This window comes from Chaetodon auriga, chromosome 15 (assembly GCF_051107435.1).
Source record: "Chaetodon auriga isolate fChaAug3 chromosome 15, fChaAug3.hap1, whole genome shotgun sequence".
Lineage (NCBI taxonomy): Eukaryota > Metazoa > Chordata > Actinopteri > Chaetodontiformes > Chaetodontidae > Chaetodon > Chaetodon auriga.
In genome coordinates, this window is record NC_135088.1 from 21,282,861 (window position 1) to 21,300,769 (window position 17,909).

The 17,909-nt window shown below is 41.5% G+C and overlaps 1 protein-coding gene across 4 annotated transcripts in view; it reads left to right on the forward strand.

The window, feature by feature from the left end:
- LOC143332724 (cell adhesion molecule DSCAM-like) overlaps positions 1-17,909 on the forward strand; it is a 98,201-nt gene that overhangs the window by 16,123 nt on the left and 64,169 nt on the right. For all 4 annotated transcript variants that reach the window (XM_076750483.1, XM_076750482.1, XM_076750480.1 and 1 more), the window contains exons 2-3: positions 8,703-9,020; positions 9,174-9,323. In XM_076750483.1, the coding sequence (XP_076606598.1) occupies positions 8,703-9,020; positions 9,174-9,323 (468 nt within the window). The remainder of the gene's footprint in view (positions 1-8,702; positions 9,021-9,173; positions 9,324-17,909) is intronic.

A 17,909-nucleotide genomic window follows, 5' to 3' on the forward strand; every position in this document is an offset into this window, starting at 1 on the left:
CATGCTGTGGCTAATAGCTAATTCAATGTGATAAAATCATAGGAGGAAGGGTGAGTATCAGGCTGTTGTTGCAAAAAGCCAAGTAGTCAACCAGGACATTATGAAATAATGTGAAGCATCAATGAGTTTTTAGTCATTTCAATGCAAGAGACTCATGACCACATTCATCTAAGGCTGATTAATGGTGTTTGGTTGAGGTAAACACAGGCCGAGCAAAAAGCCCTTGACACATCAGTGGGCTAATGCACAGGCTAATGCATAGGCCTATTTATGTTGTGTGTTAGTGGGACCTGTATTGATCAGACATTTACTTAAATAAATTGCCTGGGTGATTTGGAAGCAACCATTGATGGGCATTGTCAGAGTGGAGGTTCATGGGTCCTACTGGACACAGATAACAAGAAAAATAAAAGACTTGTTTGTTTATTCTTTTGGAATAGGAATGTGGGTGAGTTTCTTTATAACTGGTGCTTTTTCAAACCTGTTAAATTTCAACACATTTGAAGTATATCTACATTTAAGAAATATTCCCTGTAATGGTGGCCAGTTAAACCAGCAACAATGCTGGCTGCACTGACTTCTCACTGTCTCTATGTTCGTGGGCTCCTAGACATTAACGCTCATCCCCCCACATCCCTCTGACACGCCCGCATGCACTCTCCTTGACCGAAGCGTGTCTGGTGCCCTTGAGCTCCAAACACAGTAGCTGAGGCTCTGCTATGGGAGGATTGCATTAGGAGTCACCTGCAATCCATGTTTAGAGGCTTCAGCAGGGCGTGCCACCAATAGGTGCTGACATCTGGAGCTGTGCCAAGCATTATTTCACACAGCAAAAAGGGACCCACCTCTCTAACCCTACAGGACCCCCGTTCCTGCTCCCCTCTGAGCTTTGCTCAGACAGAAAACACAGAAAAAGAAGAGTCCATATATTATGCATGTGTGAGATTCATAATTGAACAATATCACTTTTTCCTCTTTGTGGTTTTTGCTCAGGGAAAACTCATGTCGATTAAAACAAGGCTCTGGCACAGGCGGGCATATGGCGACTGTTAGTGAGAGCATATGTGTGTGTGTGTGTGTGTGTGTGTGTGTGTGTGTGTGGGCATGATAGGCATGGGAGTGCGTTGGTGTTCAGCATAATATTGCCATGGTATGTGTGCGATGCCAAAGCCGTATCAAGAGGACTGAGATAGGCTGACTTTAAGCATTTGTACAGTTCGTACATTTGAGGAATTAAAGTAAAAACAAGAACGCAACTACTTGTTTTCTCCAAAATCTCCTCAGTGTGCAGAGTGGGACAGGACACAGGAATGCCCTTTGGAAACAGCAGAATCAGACTTTTTTGGTCTATTCAATAAGTAACATCAACATCTAAAGAAGACAATTCATTTTGAAATAAGGTTCAGAAAACCAGCACTATCAACTGAGACAGAAACCCTTTGAGATGTGGACCAAAGCATTGCCTTAATCTGCCAACCAGGCTGACGACTGACCGACTATCGATAAGGTCCACATAAATCTTTGATCTCCTGTTTCAAGATTCATTCTGCTCCTGTTCTGATCTTACTCTTGTGTTCCCAGTATTATCAATAGATCCTCGTCTTCCCTCTGTTAAAACAATGCATTATGAATCTGTGAGATGCGCATTTGTATGTGTTACATCTTACTATTTTATGACAGCCGTTAATGAGATTATTATTTAACGGTGCTGTACACAAACACACTTGATGACAGCCAACAGCCTCCCACATACTGTCTCCTTTGCTTGCAAGCAAGCATTATGATAAATTGGGCTGGTTTGTCTTGGGATATTAATTTACAGCTGAACATTCAAATAATATCCCCAAAAATACAAATTATGTTTATGTAATTTTTGCTTCATTAGATAATTCTCAGTCAAGAGTCAAAGGAAATATACTGCAAGGAGTGTCTACCATTACTCTGATTTAAATGCATTATTGGACAAGTGCTCGAAGTAGGGATTTCTTTTTTATAAAATCCTGTGGTCCAGGACACAGCAGAGTGTTTGTTGTTTCCTACAGCGTCTTGATTTAAGTTGTCGGGACTGTGAAGGTCCAGTGGATGATAGATACAGATCAGCAGCTCTAGTCAGTGGGTAGCTTAGTGCAGTGTCATACACAAACTTCCTCTCTGGCTCTCCTCCTTCACGTGCATTGTTTTGTGCACCTATATGCTTGTGTAAGACAGAATGTGAGAGACGGGGTCAGAGAGCAGCGTGAAGGAGCGATGAAGGTTAGAAAGGAATAACAACAGACAAAGCAGAGCTTGGAAACGTAGCTTTGGAGAAAAAGAATGAAGAGAAAGGGAATAAGTAAAAATGAAAGTATTCATTTGAAGGTAGTTGGGGGATACGGCTGAGTTGGATGCCTTTGACCTTCGTCAAGGCACCTCTCCGATCCTTCTCCCTTTCTTTACATTCTTTTTCAGTCTTTCTCTTTTAATGGCAGCCTGCATGTCACTGTTGGAGTGCTTTCCAGCTTTGCCGCCTCCCCACTCAACCCCCACCCTTACTGTTTTCCTTGGTGCTGCGCTGAAAAATAAATGCACTCCCACTGTATCTATGTGAACTATTGGGATCTGGCAGGTTTTTACATCCATCAGGCTTTCTCATCTTAAGGAATCAGCCACCCAGAAATGGGTGGTGGTGGAGGTGGTGGGGGTCTCAATTTTTTATGAGTTGGTGCAAAGCGGATTGAGACAAAAGCAGTTATGAGGCAGCCTCTCCTCTTCGCTCAGTCACCTTTCAAACACACTCAGACCAGAGGCTGCATGATGGCTGTTCGTCCTCATTTATGGAGCGTCAGCCACCACAGTACTAGTGCTGCTGCCTAGATAGATGTCCGTGATGGATGATTACAATAAAATGTGGATTTTGCTCTTACAAAATACTGCAATAGGGATGTAAACAAACGTGAATACATGATTCTTATATGAACAGATAATACACAAATGCCAACAGTGTCCAGCTTGGCCAGTTTTCTTTCCCTCTTTGATGTGTCACCAGGTTTTCGGAACATTTGTTGGTCAGTGCAGGATAAAGCTTGACTGATGGTGCACAGCTTCATTTTGATCTAATATTTAAGCTTGCATCCTTAATGACTTGACAGTTGACAAAGAAGTGCATGCAAAATGGTCAAGACAGCCTTTTTGTACATATTTCTTTCATTGCATGAATAACCTTGTTTTTATATGTAGAAATCCTGCAGTATGACCAGATGAGCTAAAATGGCCAATTCTCTGTCAATAGCTTCTCATGTTTTATCATAGAAACCTCAGACGTCAGTCTGGGTTTCTTCCTATCGTGTATACAACTATTACAGAATTACAGAAAAATCATGCAGCATAACCCAATACAATTTTGACTGACACCTTCCCAATATTAAAGTCTGTTGTTCTGTTTCCACTCCGGGACGATTAACAGTTATGCAGCTTTTTTTTTTAGACTGAGTGAAGACTTCCTTTTTTATCCTTCAAATACAAACCGTGCTTTATTATCTGTTAATTTGCATACAGATGATAGCTTTTCATTTTACTGCTGTGCTGTACTTTACATTACTGCATTTCACTGTATGTTTTGTTCTTTCTAACTAAAAGACCCGTGTGAGGAACAGAACTGATCATGAAGTTATAAGACGAGCACCACTAAAGGGTCGTCTGATGTTCAGAAATACAATATGACATTACAGTAATATGAAATACCAGGAAACTTTCAGGTACACAGCTGATTAATGCATGTGAACACAGAGATTCACTGACGCATTCGTACTTCACTAAGAAAAATTCACAGTCTGTGTCAAAAACATGTAAAATGCATAACACACAAACACTCAATAGTTCCTTTGTTTTTTGTTTGTTTTTAACTATCCATAGTTTTTGGCACTAGGAATTTCATATAGTTGCACTGTATTAGGTATGAACTGAGAAGAGCCTTTAGATTACTCAGTTTGTGACAGTGGAGCTTTAAATTGTGTCCCATCTCAAAGAGATAAAGATCAACTACCGCATTTTACTGTATGGATGAAACTACTAGGAGTCACAATAAAAGCCTCTTATGTGTGTGTGCGTGTGTGTGTCTGTGTCTGTCTGTCTGTCTGTCTGTCTATATGTGTGTGTGTGTGTGTCTGCATGTGTGTGTGTTTTAAGTAAGGACTCTGGTATTTGGGAGATCATCATTATAAATTTATGTAGATGATGAAAAGTCTGTTTCGGGTCCAATTAAATAAATTGTAGTAAAAAAATCATCTGCTGATCAGCACCCTGCTATTCATACCAGATGCTGAGATTTTATGATCTTCTTGATGGCAAATTTTCATACTTGAGACAACCACTGACAAGCTGTTACTCTGTGTGATAACATGGCCATAAATGAATCCTTGATAAGTTCTGCCGGTATCATTTGAGTAGTGAGCCAGTTAATTTTTGCGTGTATCCTGTGATAATGCAGCTATATTTAAGCCATTTTCTGTCATGGATATGTTTGTTTATCAAATACATAGTTTTGAAGAAATAAGAAATAGTGATGAAATAATCTGTCCAAGCTTCGTATTGGTCAGATATTTTTAATGAATGTTCCAAACGGATGAGTGATTGGTGTAAGAGTAGCCAAGTGAGTCATCATACAGCTGTCAAAGTATTTTTACAAATGCAGAGTCATGAGCTGAACGTTATATACTTGTGTCAACTGCAGAGCAGGATGGACTGTCGCACAGTACACACAAAGCACAACCTCATACATGCACACTTAGAGGCAAACACAAGTGTGTGTGTGTTTTCACTTGTTTGTGAGGTGTCCACTGTTGTCAGGTTATTCAATTGTCGGCGAAAAGACACCTCAATGTCTTATTCTCCATCTAAACTCCCAAACGATCGGTGTTTTGAGGTCATTGTTGTTCAGGTTTCAGCACGGCCCAACTGGTAGTCAATAAAAAAATCTCTCATATTTGACGTGTCATGGGTCCTCTGCCTTTTTTTCTGTCGACAACTACAGCTGTTCGCCTTTCAACACCTCCAGGCCTGGGCCTCAGAGTGCTGCATGTGCGAAGCGAGTGCAGCTCGAAATGTGTGGAAACATGTGTACGCCATGGTGTTTGTTTGTCGTAACAGGTTGAACGACCAGTGGGTGGAAGTGGCCGGTGATTTGAGTGCGCTCATTAGGAATTTATGAAGCGCTAAAATGTTTGGTCTCCGGGGAGGGGGGATTGGCAGCTGTCGCACAGGCAGGCAGGCAGGCAGACAGGCGACAGGAGGGGAGAGCCCACGATAGAGAGAGCAGAGACTGCAGAGATGCAGAAGAGATGTCTTGAATATTTACAGTAGGTTACTGACAGTGGCTGTTTGCAGAATACCACTGTGAACGTTAGCTTTCATGGTCCACCTGTATCATCACTGTTCACTGTGGAATTATCGTTTGCAAATTAGCATTTCTTTCTGGTTCTCACATGAAAGGATTTACTCTAGATGTAACTGGCTTCAATGAAATGAACCTTCCATCTACTTAACACTCCTTACTTTGTTTATCTACGTAGACACACTAAGCTAAAGCTGTGCTACATGTTAGTACCAATCTGCTGTTATCCTTGTATGGTCTTGAAAAGGCAGAATTCACTCAGATCTGATCTTCTGAAACACAAACTATTACTGGCCAACTTTATAGCTCATACATCTAAGTGATGACAGACCCTGTCACTGTCCAAGTGAAAACATAGAGAAAACACAAGCAAATGAAGATAACATCTTCTGTAACTAGCGTTTAGAAAAGAGAACCTTCACAAGGCTTACCATGTTCAGTTTTATAGAGTTATTGATTTAAGTGTAGAGAGGTCACTTTGGAAGCTCCACTTTTTTTATTTTGTAGTCCTGACGTGCTTCTATTACTTTATCCACCCCATTTATGTCAGTTGGGCTAAATCTGACCTGTCAATCCTGCCGTTTTTCACAGGATTCTCCCATATTTTACCCTTCTCTGCCACTTTGCTCTTGTTTGAATATTTTGTAAACTGTTTACTGTAGACCTCTCATATTTTTTGCCTCTCTCAACATCACAATTGAAGCATAATTTGTAAGTGATGTGTACATATCCCAAGTAAGTAAATAAAACAAGTTCTAAATCTATGTGCCCTTTGCTCCTTTTTAACCCGGTATCTGTAGGAACTAGTTAACTCAGTCCTTGTTGCTCTGATATTTTAAAGCATGTGGTTGTCTGGTAGTGATTTTAGGATTCATTGTGTGTGGGTGGTGGGATGGGCCAGGGTGGGGCACTGGAAAATTTCCCTTGTTTTCAAATCCCAACGTTGACAGGTGTGTGCTAAATATAGACTGTGATACTTGCATGTTCAAGCATAAGTTCCTTTATTTTTTGACTCAGCTCAGTTTGGTTGGGTACAACTTTCTGCATTTCTGGACACTTTTCTCTATTTGCAGCTTGTTTTGTTATGCCTCATTATCAAATAGGTGAAGATGTTTTTTTCATTGGATTGCATTTTCATCTATTTGCATGAGTTAGTTGCAATGCACTATGTATGCCATCATACATTAGGACAGTGGTCTGTCTGAACTGTGGAAACAAGTGAAAAGAATACTGCAGAGAAATACCTGCTTCAACTTTTAGCCATTGCTGCTAACGAAGCCCACCATTTTGAGTGTAATTACAACTGGAATGGACATAAAATACATACTGTATTGTATTTACTATCAAAGAATGAGGTTTTGAGGACTAGGTTAAAACACAGGTTGTTTAAAGGTGTTCATGTTTATAGTTTTGCTGTGGAGTTCAAACAGTCAAACAACCTCAGAGTTCTTCCTCGCCCTAAAAAGCAATAGACAGAATACTGTTGTTGGATGTACTGGCACCTATTGGCATAATAATTAATCACGCTATGAATGTAGTGATGATTGATTCAGTTAATCACCTGTCCATCAGAAAATTGGTGACTATGGCGTCACTCATTTGTACATGCATGCTGTCTCCTCTCGTGCAGAGGAATCAAGACTGTGCTGAAGGCAGAGAGAGACAGTAACGGCAAGAAGTGACACTAATGGTCGAGAAAGTGTCCTCGAAACTGCAGATTTATAGAAGTTTGATACAATGGGGATTCTGCAGTTATCTTATATTATGCCTATTTATTTTCTCCACAACTCAAATAACAGGGAAAATTCCAAAAGGCAGTGGATGGATCAAACAAGTCCTTCACCCTTCCTTGGGATCCAGCCAGTGTACATATCCTGGCTTCGGGCCAGCAGTGTGGGTTGTCCATTACAGCAAGGAGTTGCATTGTCAGTTTTTATCCAACACAGTAACTTACTACAGGAGAAGTGCATCACATTACATTGACTTGCTTCATCAGTTAAGATGACTTGGAAACATCCTCTGCTGCACACTGTGGAGATGAACATGACAAATTGACTGCATACCAGCTTTTAGGGCTTTTTTTTTTTTTTTTCTTCTTTTGCCAATATCCAATTTTTAATTATGGACACAGATTCTCAGTGAGTGTTTGACACCACAGCAACAATATAATTGTTACAGTGATAGATCACTTATTTAGATCCAAGAGTAAACCTGTTGGAAGCGACGGAAGCTATGACAGCTTTTAATTCTGATGAAAGCATAGATGCAAATGAGTTTGTCAAGAGAGAATGTATGGTTGTTTGGCTGCGTGAGGGTAAACACAACAACAGTAAAACAGTAAACAGAGGACATATAAAACCTTGACACACCAATCTGATCATATGAACATTTTTGCTCACACAGAATGACATAGTTACTCCTGTTATACATGGACTATTTGTGCTTAAGATGATTATGAAGCTTGAGTAATAATCAGTTTTCCCATCATACATTTACTCAGAACTGCATCTATTGTTGGAACATTACCCCTAAACAGGCAACAAGAACTCACTGGATTTCCAAGAACTTTGTTGGGTTGTGTTTGCCCTTAAAGCTTGCTGCTTTGTGCAGAAAAGGATTGGATTTTTTTTTTTTTTTTTTTCATTCTGCAGGGCTAATTCATCTGCTGATTATTTAATGGACTAATTGTTTAGCTTTTGAACAGTAACAACAATAGGGACCAAAACCCAAAAACAGTGAGTTTTCAGTTATATACAGAAAAAAGCAGTAAATCCTTTCATGCGGGAAGAACCAGGAACCAGAGAATGTTTGTCATTTCTTCACAATTTTTGCTTGAAAAATGACTTTAATCGATTATCAAAAGTTGGCGGATTATTTTTCTCTCAATCGACAAATCCATTAGTTTTGCTGTCGTGTGCACAGATGTGCATGTTTTAGAGGAAGGGTGTGGCTACAGGCATGCATGTTGTGCAGGCAGGTCTGGCGCTCTGCTGGCTCTGTTATTTCACATCCTCTGCTGCTGTCCCAGAGCTTTGCTGCAATTTCTCTTCGTAGACAACAGGAGACACACTCCTGCAATCTCCCTCCACTGCAGTGAGCACAAACACAATGGTCAACCAGGGAAAAACACACTCGGCCTAAATTCAGAGCAAAGCAGAGATGCAGGATAGTACAACTTCAAATATAATAGTTATTCTGTTATGTGGTGGGGCTTAACAATGGTGGGTACAGCTTGTCAGTTTGATTATATAAAGACTTTTGCTGTACAAAGCTTTTAAAGGAAGTAATGAAAAAAATCTGATTACTCTCTAACATCTCCTTTCTCTCCCTGCAGTTTTCTGTGAAGATCTACGTTCCAGCTTATATTTTGTCAATGCATCTGTGCAAGAGGTAGTGTTTGCCAGCACCACAGGGACATCGGTGCCCTGTCCCGCCGCAGGCGTGCCCCCTGTCTCACTGCGCTGGTACCTGGCCACCGGCGAGGAGATCTATGATGTGCCAGGGATCCGCCATGTGCACCCCAATGGCACCCTTCAGATCTTCCACATCCCCCCTTCCAGCTTCAGCAAACTCATCCATGACAACACCTACTATTGCACAGCGGAGAACCCCTCAGGGAGAATCAGGAGCCAAGATGTCCACATTAAGGCTGGTCAGTTTCTCTGCTGAATGTCATGAATGTCTACACCTGTGCTATGTTGCAACCCAAACCATCATGGTTCGCAATGAGGAGTAGCTTGTCTTCGCTCAATATTATTAGTTTTCAGTGTCTTAAACAACACGTTTGTGTGTCCCCTCCTCCCAGTCCTACGAGAGCCCTACACTGTCCGTGTGGAGGACCAGAAAGCCATGAGAGGCAATGTGGCGGTCTTCAAGTGCATTATCCCTGCCTCAGTGGAGGCCTACATCACTGTTGTGTCGTGGGAGAAAGACACAATGTCAATCAACGCTGAAAGTAAGTTGTGGCATCTTTCTTTAGTGCAACAGCTAATGTGTGAAAGTTAAAAATCCAAGTGAACATATCTGGTAATGTGACATCAGCATCAGTATGTAGATGCTGATGTGGATCTGTTTGCCTCTTTGCAAAGATAATCTTGTGAGATTATTATTCATTGATTGTTATGAGAGATTGATTGATTTGATTTAATTACGATGTAGTTTAGAATTTAGACGTTTTACCAGATGAATTTAGATATTGGTATACTAATACAGCACAACAGATGGGGACAAATCATCATGAGCCATCATGTCAGCTCTGGTTGGAAATCTCTTGAATGGTTTTACAGCGCAAAAGGAGATTTCTTTATGGTTTTAAGTGGGCTGCTATAAGCTTTTATGCCATGTTTACAATGACAGGAGTGAGTGGTGTGAAAAAATGGAGATACATCCAGCAGTCGTACAACGAGAGACAAGCCAGAGCTGCATATTCTTCAGTTTATGGGAAACAGGGTCTTATTTTTGAGAGATGCTGTAACATCAACAGTACTTCAAGATTGTGACAGAGGGTCCCGGTTTTGTTTGTCATCATCATACTGTTCCCTAAAACACTGTTAGTAACACCATAAATGAAGTTTATCCTGGCCAAATTACAAGTGGTTTCTGTCATGTGGAGAGCTGTGTGACAGCAGAGGTGTGTCTGGTCTGACTTAACTGTAATGATCTAGCTAGCCAGACCCATTCTGTGTGTGTGAGTGTGTGTCTGTGTCTGTGTCTGTGTATCCACATCTGTCTGACCCAATGACAGTGAGGTCCCACTCCTCTTCCTCTGCCTGGTCTTCCACAAGAGCGCAGGCTGCCAGCCATGTCACTTAGTCTCAGTGTATTGACCCATTTCTCTGGCTGATAGGAAGCACTGCAGCACTCCGATCATTCAAATCACTTAAATGGAACGCTCGCCTGCGTGATTGTTTCCCAGCCCTGGGGGGCAAATTCACTTTATGTGGGGCATTTAGCAAACTCAATAGACAAGAGCTAATGTCATTTTGCTTTTGGATGGAGGGCAAATGCTGGCTAGCGACTGCTTTTTTGTTGACGTTTCACATTTGTCCGCTGAGGCGAAATCAGCCATGTTGAAATCTATAGCAATCTCTTAATTGTCCATAAATGGATTTGCCGCAAGCGTGTTTCTCAGATATGGGTATATCCAAGGGTTATGTTGCTGATAGAATATTTGCTGTACTGTAGGTTTTCTCATTTTGAATAGATTTTTGGACTTTTTGAACCGAATCGCTGAATTGTTTTACAATATGGCTGCAAGTTTTAACTGAATAGTTTGGATTGCTGGAAAAAAAAGTTTTAGCACTGTCAAAACAAAGTGTTTATCTCGAGCGGTAAAAATCTTCACATCTGTAGCCGTCAGCCATGTAAACGCTGTCAGAAAAATCATCCCACCACCAATCCACTGCTCTTCTCCATGCTAAATAATGGATGACGGAAGCCTATGAATCCACGAGCAAATGGTCTTTATTCACGTCTCAGTGCACGCATTCTACTGACACACCGTCCACTCCCCTCATCCTCTACTACACACATTTTTAGTGCACTTTGTGTGTGTGTATCCATTTCTGTGAGCCTGCATGCGCACTAACTGACATCTCAACACAAGATGGCCCAACTCCTCATCTCGATGACCTAGCTTGGACTTTTTAATTTTTAATGCACAAAAATAATATCAACACTTGGACTTCAAACAAAAAAGTTTGTGAAATGTAGCTTTTCTGTCTCTGCCATGAATAATTAAATTGGCTTTTCAGATTGGAAGGTGTAGCATGATGTGCAGGGCGCATCAGACAGGCCCTCTGTAAGTCTCACTGGACGTAGAACCTTTTGAGATGTTGCAGGGTAGGCTAACAAAGAACCACTTAAAGAGCCCCAGTGTCCATTAGAAAAGAATGGAAAATTATGATGAAAAATGCATTCAGTCAGGACATCCAATAAAAGTAACAGTGCCGTATAGCTGTCTGATATATTGGTTGTATAGTGGTCAAGGGTTTTAATGGAACTGCTGTTGAAAATATACAGTTCACGCTCCAATATTGACTCTAACTTGTTTTACTGGGGAAAACAAGATACCATCTGCTAATGAGGCCAGACATTTTTTTTCCCGTGCATTTGTATCAACAAACTTGGTGACACATTAATTTGCTTTGGTAACAAGTTTAATTATTTCCACATACAGGGCACATTTTTCTCATTTCCATTCTCTTATAAACTACAGTACTACACTAAATCACTTCTTGATAAGGACTGATTTTGTTTTCTGTTCTATTCTGTGCAACAACCAAATGTGTGGAAATAAGGATAAGGATAAACTGCTGTTAGCCATGACCCTTCAGCTAAACTCACTCATCACCGCTTTGTCGAATGAAATTGCCTTAAGATTGTAATTAATTGTAATTCGATTAAAGGTTCAGAACAGGAAAGTATCTGAGTTTGAACGGTGGCCAGTAGTCTCACCTGTGACTCACTATAAAAACAGTTGTGTGTCATTTGCTACGTGCATCTGTGTTCAGCAATATAAAATGCTTATCTATGTGAGTATCAAGGCAAGTTGGGGGAATGCATCAATTCAAGAGCTGCAAATTGTCCTGACTAAGAGGATTTCAGTTATTGTTTAGAGCCAATTGGGACCAAGTCTGATGGTGATGGATTCACTGGTTTTCGACTCAATAGGATCATTGTATAAAATCTGTCATTGTATGATAAGGCTCTTAAATCAGGCCCTTTGCCAGGAGGGATCCAAATGGCAAGATTGACTCCCACTTGTGATCAATGATTGGCACCACCTATACATACTGCATACACTATATTTACTTCAGGGACAGTACCATAAATATATCTGCATGATATAAATTTGTTGTCATTATAACACATTTCTCTTCATAATCCTATTATTTCTACCATTGTTACTATAAACACGGTGCAGTCAATGCATGTGGCCAATCAAAGCACCAGTAACATGTCCGTTTCATCTGACTGCTGCCTGACCAGCAGAGTTAATCCTTGTCAAGATGCCAAACAGTAATCAGAAGTCAGGGCCTAAAAGAAGAGAATTTAAGAGGTCAGTGAGGGAAATGAAATGAGAGAAGCAGATGGGCTGTTGACAATGTCAGTTTTCACAACAGTATGAAAGTTGAGATGGTGTTTTAAACGCGAAATATTTATCTTTACAGTAGCTCATGTAGGCGGATATCTTGTTTTGGTTTATTTTTGTGTCTTTTCGTCGTCTGTGGTAATGCAGTTAAAAGCTTAGATTGATTTATCATCGTCTTGTACTCGTGTGGTTGTGGTAAACTCTGACATCCAAGACTTGACAGCAGGCCGACGAACAGGAAAATCCAATCTGTCAGACAATGAGTAAACATGGAGGTCAGTAAACACATGATGCACACTGAGAAGCTTCTTTCTGTCGGAACAACGCTGTTTTTTCTTGTTTTAGGTTATAGAGAAAAACAGAAAATGATTTGAGATCACAGTTGATGTAATTGCATTATGTGATAATTTACTTTTACTAAATTTTGTGCATCTTGATCATATATGATGTATAAGAATAGCACAGAATTGTGTTGATTTGTAACACTGAATTTATGTTGAGGTGTCCTATCCAGCATGTGTGGAGTACAGAGCTGTTTCCAAATGGTTGGTGATGGTGGAATGGAGCAGTGCAAGTATTTGTGTGTGTGAGTAGGTTAACGGTCCTGTTGTCTGGTGAATGACCCATGTCCTAAATCAGTAAAGACTGAGTTTCCTTTAAAATACCAACAGTGTGCACTGTTAAAAAGATGGGAAGGCCCAGATGATGACTGTGATTAGATTTTGAGTGAGACAGACATTAAAAAATCACTCAAAAAACCTTGTACTTTTGTGAGGGACCATGCGCGGTGGAAATGTGTGCACTTCCTGTTGGGTTGCCTTATGAGATGCGTTGTGATGGACTGTAGCTGGCTGCGGCTGTGTTGCTGTGCAGGGCCATTCCCCAGGTGCAGCCTGTGCTGCAGTCACTGAGGAGGCCTTGTAGTCATTTGCCTTTGCCTGATGCTGCCTGTTCTGCATTCAGCACCAGTACGGCCGAGAGGGGGCCGACCCCCCAGCACTACTGCAGAGACTCACACACACATACAAAAACATGCACACCAACACGGGGCCTTCTTTTCATTCAGCACACGAGTTAAGCACAGGGGCCGTCGGCCATCACACAGATTCTCTTTGCTCTGCTCAGCCCTGCCTCGTCTCTCCTCCGTTTCAGTCTTTTCTTTTTTTGTTCATGCTCTCCCCTTGCACACATATGTGAACTATTACATGGGTAAACATGCCTTCAACATCTACTTATTCTTCCACAACAATGCTGAATGAGGACCAGTGATTATAGGTTACCCAGTTAATGCTGCCGGGGTTGGTAGCATGTTGAGACATTTGTTTTATGATATTGCAGATTGCTCTAACACTTTCAGTCTGGCCATTTGCTAAGCCATCTTGTGCATTTCACAGTTTCTTTCATGTTTGTTGACATTTGGAATGTGTGTTGGAGTTATTTCTGCAGCTAGTCTCGATCCCCGCAGACACTGCCGAGAGGGAGAAGAGCCAGCCACACTATGTTGGTTTAATTGGCTGTGTATAATGGGCCTTTGAAGTAAATATCAAGAGTTACTATCAAAAGGCTGCTGGACGTTATCATGTGTTTCCACAGTTCCCACTGTTTCTCCTCCATTCCTCCTCCTCCATTTCAAGGCACTACAAAGCCAGGCTGGTGTGGAGCCATGCAAATGTCTGTGGGTTTAGGGTCGTACAGTTGATGGCGGGTGATGTAAGCAAAGCTGAAATGACCTGTGTGTTTTCAACTCATCCCTGAAGCTGTTGTGTTTGGTCACACTGTGTTAACAGTTAAAAATGTTATCAGTTTACATAAATATTTCATGAACGTGTAATGGCAGCAGAAATGAAAATAAAGGGGAGATTATGTCACTGAATAAATTCAAATGTTTTGCCTCCCTGCATCAGAGCCTAAGTGTAGTCTTAGAGGATAGTGACTCCTGTATCACTGTTGCTGTACTGTAAACATTTATCTGGAGGGCAGAATGGGAGGTAATCATTTGCCATATACTGTGTGTTGGAGCCTACAGGTAGTGTGGTGTAATGAATGTCTTTTGTTGGTAGCAGCCTTGCAGCTCGCTCACTGTCGGTTTTGCCCTTTTCTTAGAATGCTATGTAGGAAGCGCAGCCATTGGTGCAGCACAACCTTGAGCTGGGGGCTGGGGTGGGTGGGTAATGGTTTTACTGGTCCCTGTGTGGACATGTGAAGGAAGACGGAGGGGAGTTAAGGAGGGGGAGAGAAGAGAGGGGATAACTCTCTCTCTCTCTCTCTCTCTCTCTTGCTCTCGCTCTCTCTCGCTCTCCCTCCATCCCTACCTCACTCTGTCGACAGGCAGGCTTGGGACTCTGACGTGTGACAGGCTGGATGTAGAGTATTCGCCATTCTGTCTGCCCATGATTGGATGGAGTCTTGTTATTCACTCAGAAAAATGGGTCAGGTGGCCTGTGGAGAATGGAGTGTTTGTATGGACGGATGGACGGACATTACAAACACACACACATACCTACACATGCATCCCACACAGAGCAGGATTATACTCTGCAGCAGAGCAGTGATGGCAGATAAATAACAGATAAATGAAAATAAGTCCAGGTTATGTGGTCAGCGTCTCTCATGTTGAATTCACTGAGTTCTCTCACAAGCTGCGAGCTGGTTCTCTCCTCACACCCAGTGGCGGGGGCTTAGCGAGATAAATAAAGGGTTGCACTGAAGGAAAAAAAAAAACTGGGAAGAAAATCAATACCTGTGTGCATGAATCTGGCTGCAGCTGCCACAAAGCATTATGGGAACATGACGGGTAGATACACTTGGGCTGGGCAGCGTACAGGCAGCATGATAGGCTATAAGTGTAAAAAAAAACAAAACAAAACACACACACACACACACACACACACACACACACAGAGCCCCATAAAAGTGTACATAATATAATTGTGTTACTCGTGCAGATATATATATATAGAGAGAGAGAGAGAGAGAGATGGATAGAAAAAATAAAATCTAATAATGATTTCATCTACATATTGCATACTTTTCAAAAATAAGCTACAATGCACTTTACAAAAGGACATACAATCAAGAAACTGTTTAGATCAGAGTTAAAAGGATACAGACAATTAGATCACTAATATACAGTATTGTATTACATATTACTGCAACCCCAATTCCAAAAAAGTGGACACTGTGTAAACCATAAATAAAACAGAATGTGATAACTTGCTAATCCTTTTTGACGTATATTTAATTAACATGGGTACAAAGACAACAGGTTTAATATTTAACCTCATCAGCTTCATTGATTTTTGCTGATTCCGAATTTGATGTTGCAGTATGTGTCAAACAAGTTGGGACAGGAGCAACTAAAGACTGGGAAAGTTGTGGAATGCTCCAAAAACCTGTTTAGAACATTCCACAGGTAAACAGGTTGATTGTAACAGGTGATAGTATCATGATTGGTATGAAAGGGGCATCCTGGTAAGGCTCAAGGAGGATGGAGTGAGGTTCATCGCTTTGTGAACACATGATTGTATAAAGGATATTATTGCATCGGCTCAGGAACACTGTGTCAGTGAACACAGTTTGTTGGCAAACGATTGCATTCTGGTTTTATTTTCATTACATACAGCATCACAAAGCACAGCTTTTTTGGAATCGTGGTTTTACAGTTAAATATGAAATAACTGCAATTGTCCACCTCTCCATAGAGTAAATATGAGTGGCTTTCTGTAAGCATAGAATACATTTATTTTGTTTAAAGGTCCAGAGTATCAGACTTAGTGGCATCTAACGGTGAAGTTGCAGATGGCAACCAGGTGAATACCCTTTGCCTAACCTGTGATAAATGCAAAAGCCGCTCTCTGGAGCCAGTGTTTGGTTTGTCCATTCTGGGCTGCTGCAGAAACATGGTGGACCCCACAAGTGGACCCACTCCCTCTCTATCTGTAGATAGAAAGGACTAATTCTAAGGTAATGAAAAAACAGGTGATTATACACTAATGAAAACAAACTTGTGAATTTTATATTCCATTTCTGCCAATAGATCTTACACACTGGTCCTTTAAGAGCCCCCCTGTATTGAATCCAAGCAGCTGTAGTCATTTCAGAAATGTCTAGTAAGTCGTGTTTGGTATGCTACCATGGTGTCATGATTGTGTCAGACCTTACACCGCAGTGAAGCATCGTAATGAATGCTTCATTATAACACTACAGGTAGAAAACATGACTGTGTATATGAGTTGGCGGTTCTAATGACATGCTTATCATATGTTACTGATGTGACACAAGTGTCCAGTAGCACCGTAAAACATCACCATTAGATTATGCTCTGTGTGCTCACTACATCCCTCTCCACACAGCCTGCTGCTCCAGTCTTAGCCTGAGACTGACAGAGATATTAATTAAATTGGCTGATGCCCTTTCTCTCCCTTTACTGCACTGGCACTGCAATGATCACCCTCCCACCTCCGTACTGTGCTGTTTGCTCACCAATAACCGCAATTTGTTCTTTATTAAACTCTCGGGGCTGAGAACAATTAGGGTGTGAGCTGGAGGTGGTGGTGTATGTATGTGCGTGCGTGTGTGTGCACGCATGCGTATATTTGAGTGCAGGCAGGAGGAGGAGGAGGAGGAGGGTCGGGGGAGATACTAAACACTGCTTAATCTTTGATAAACAGTGAGGTCTCCTTTGTGCCGCTGCAGTTTGGCACATCTTCTCCAGGCCGCTCAGCGCTGTGCTGGGCTAGTTCATGGCTGCTGCCTCCATGGCTCCCAGACCTGGATGGAAGCCAGGTCATGCATGGCTTCCTGCCAAGATACAGATTAGCTATAAGCACAACATGAGCTAATGGTGGAAGGAGCCACCAATTAATTGGCACTTAGATATTCTGTGGACTGTATGGATTTGGGGCTGGATGTTATCAGTGGATCAAAGTGACTGGCATGGGTGTCACTGGCAGTTAGATATATTCACATGTAAGATATTGGAAAAAAAAAAGATTTGTTGTGTGGGTGTCTGTATGATAAAGCTCTGAGGTTCCAGCTATATGTAAATCAGTGAATATTAAACTGCTGAGAGGGCTGGGCTGGGGCAGATTGTGTGTGTTTGAGTTTGTGTGTGTTTGTATGGGAGGGATGTAAGACCACAGAGATCACTTCCTGTCTGGTTGGGAGGAGGCAACGTGACATGGATGATGCATTCAGGCCTAAATATCTCTGGGATTCACTGTGACGTGCAGTTTTAGTGCAGAGACGACGATTTTACCCACTTCACAGCAAATTATGACACACATGGCACAGAGATGACAGGACCTCAAATGCAGTGCAGAGATAGTAACTTAAACATCCTGCTGTCATCAAGGGGCAGTGCTTTTGAGGAATTTAAGCCATTCACTTTGTATGTAAGGTCATCAGAGAACACCAGAGAAAAGAAAAAGAAACTTTAGAAATCATACT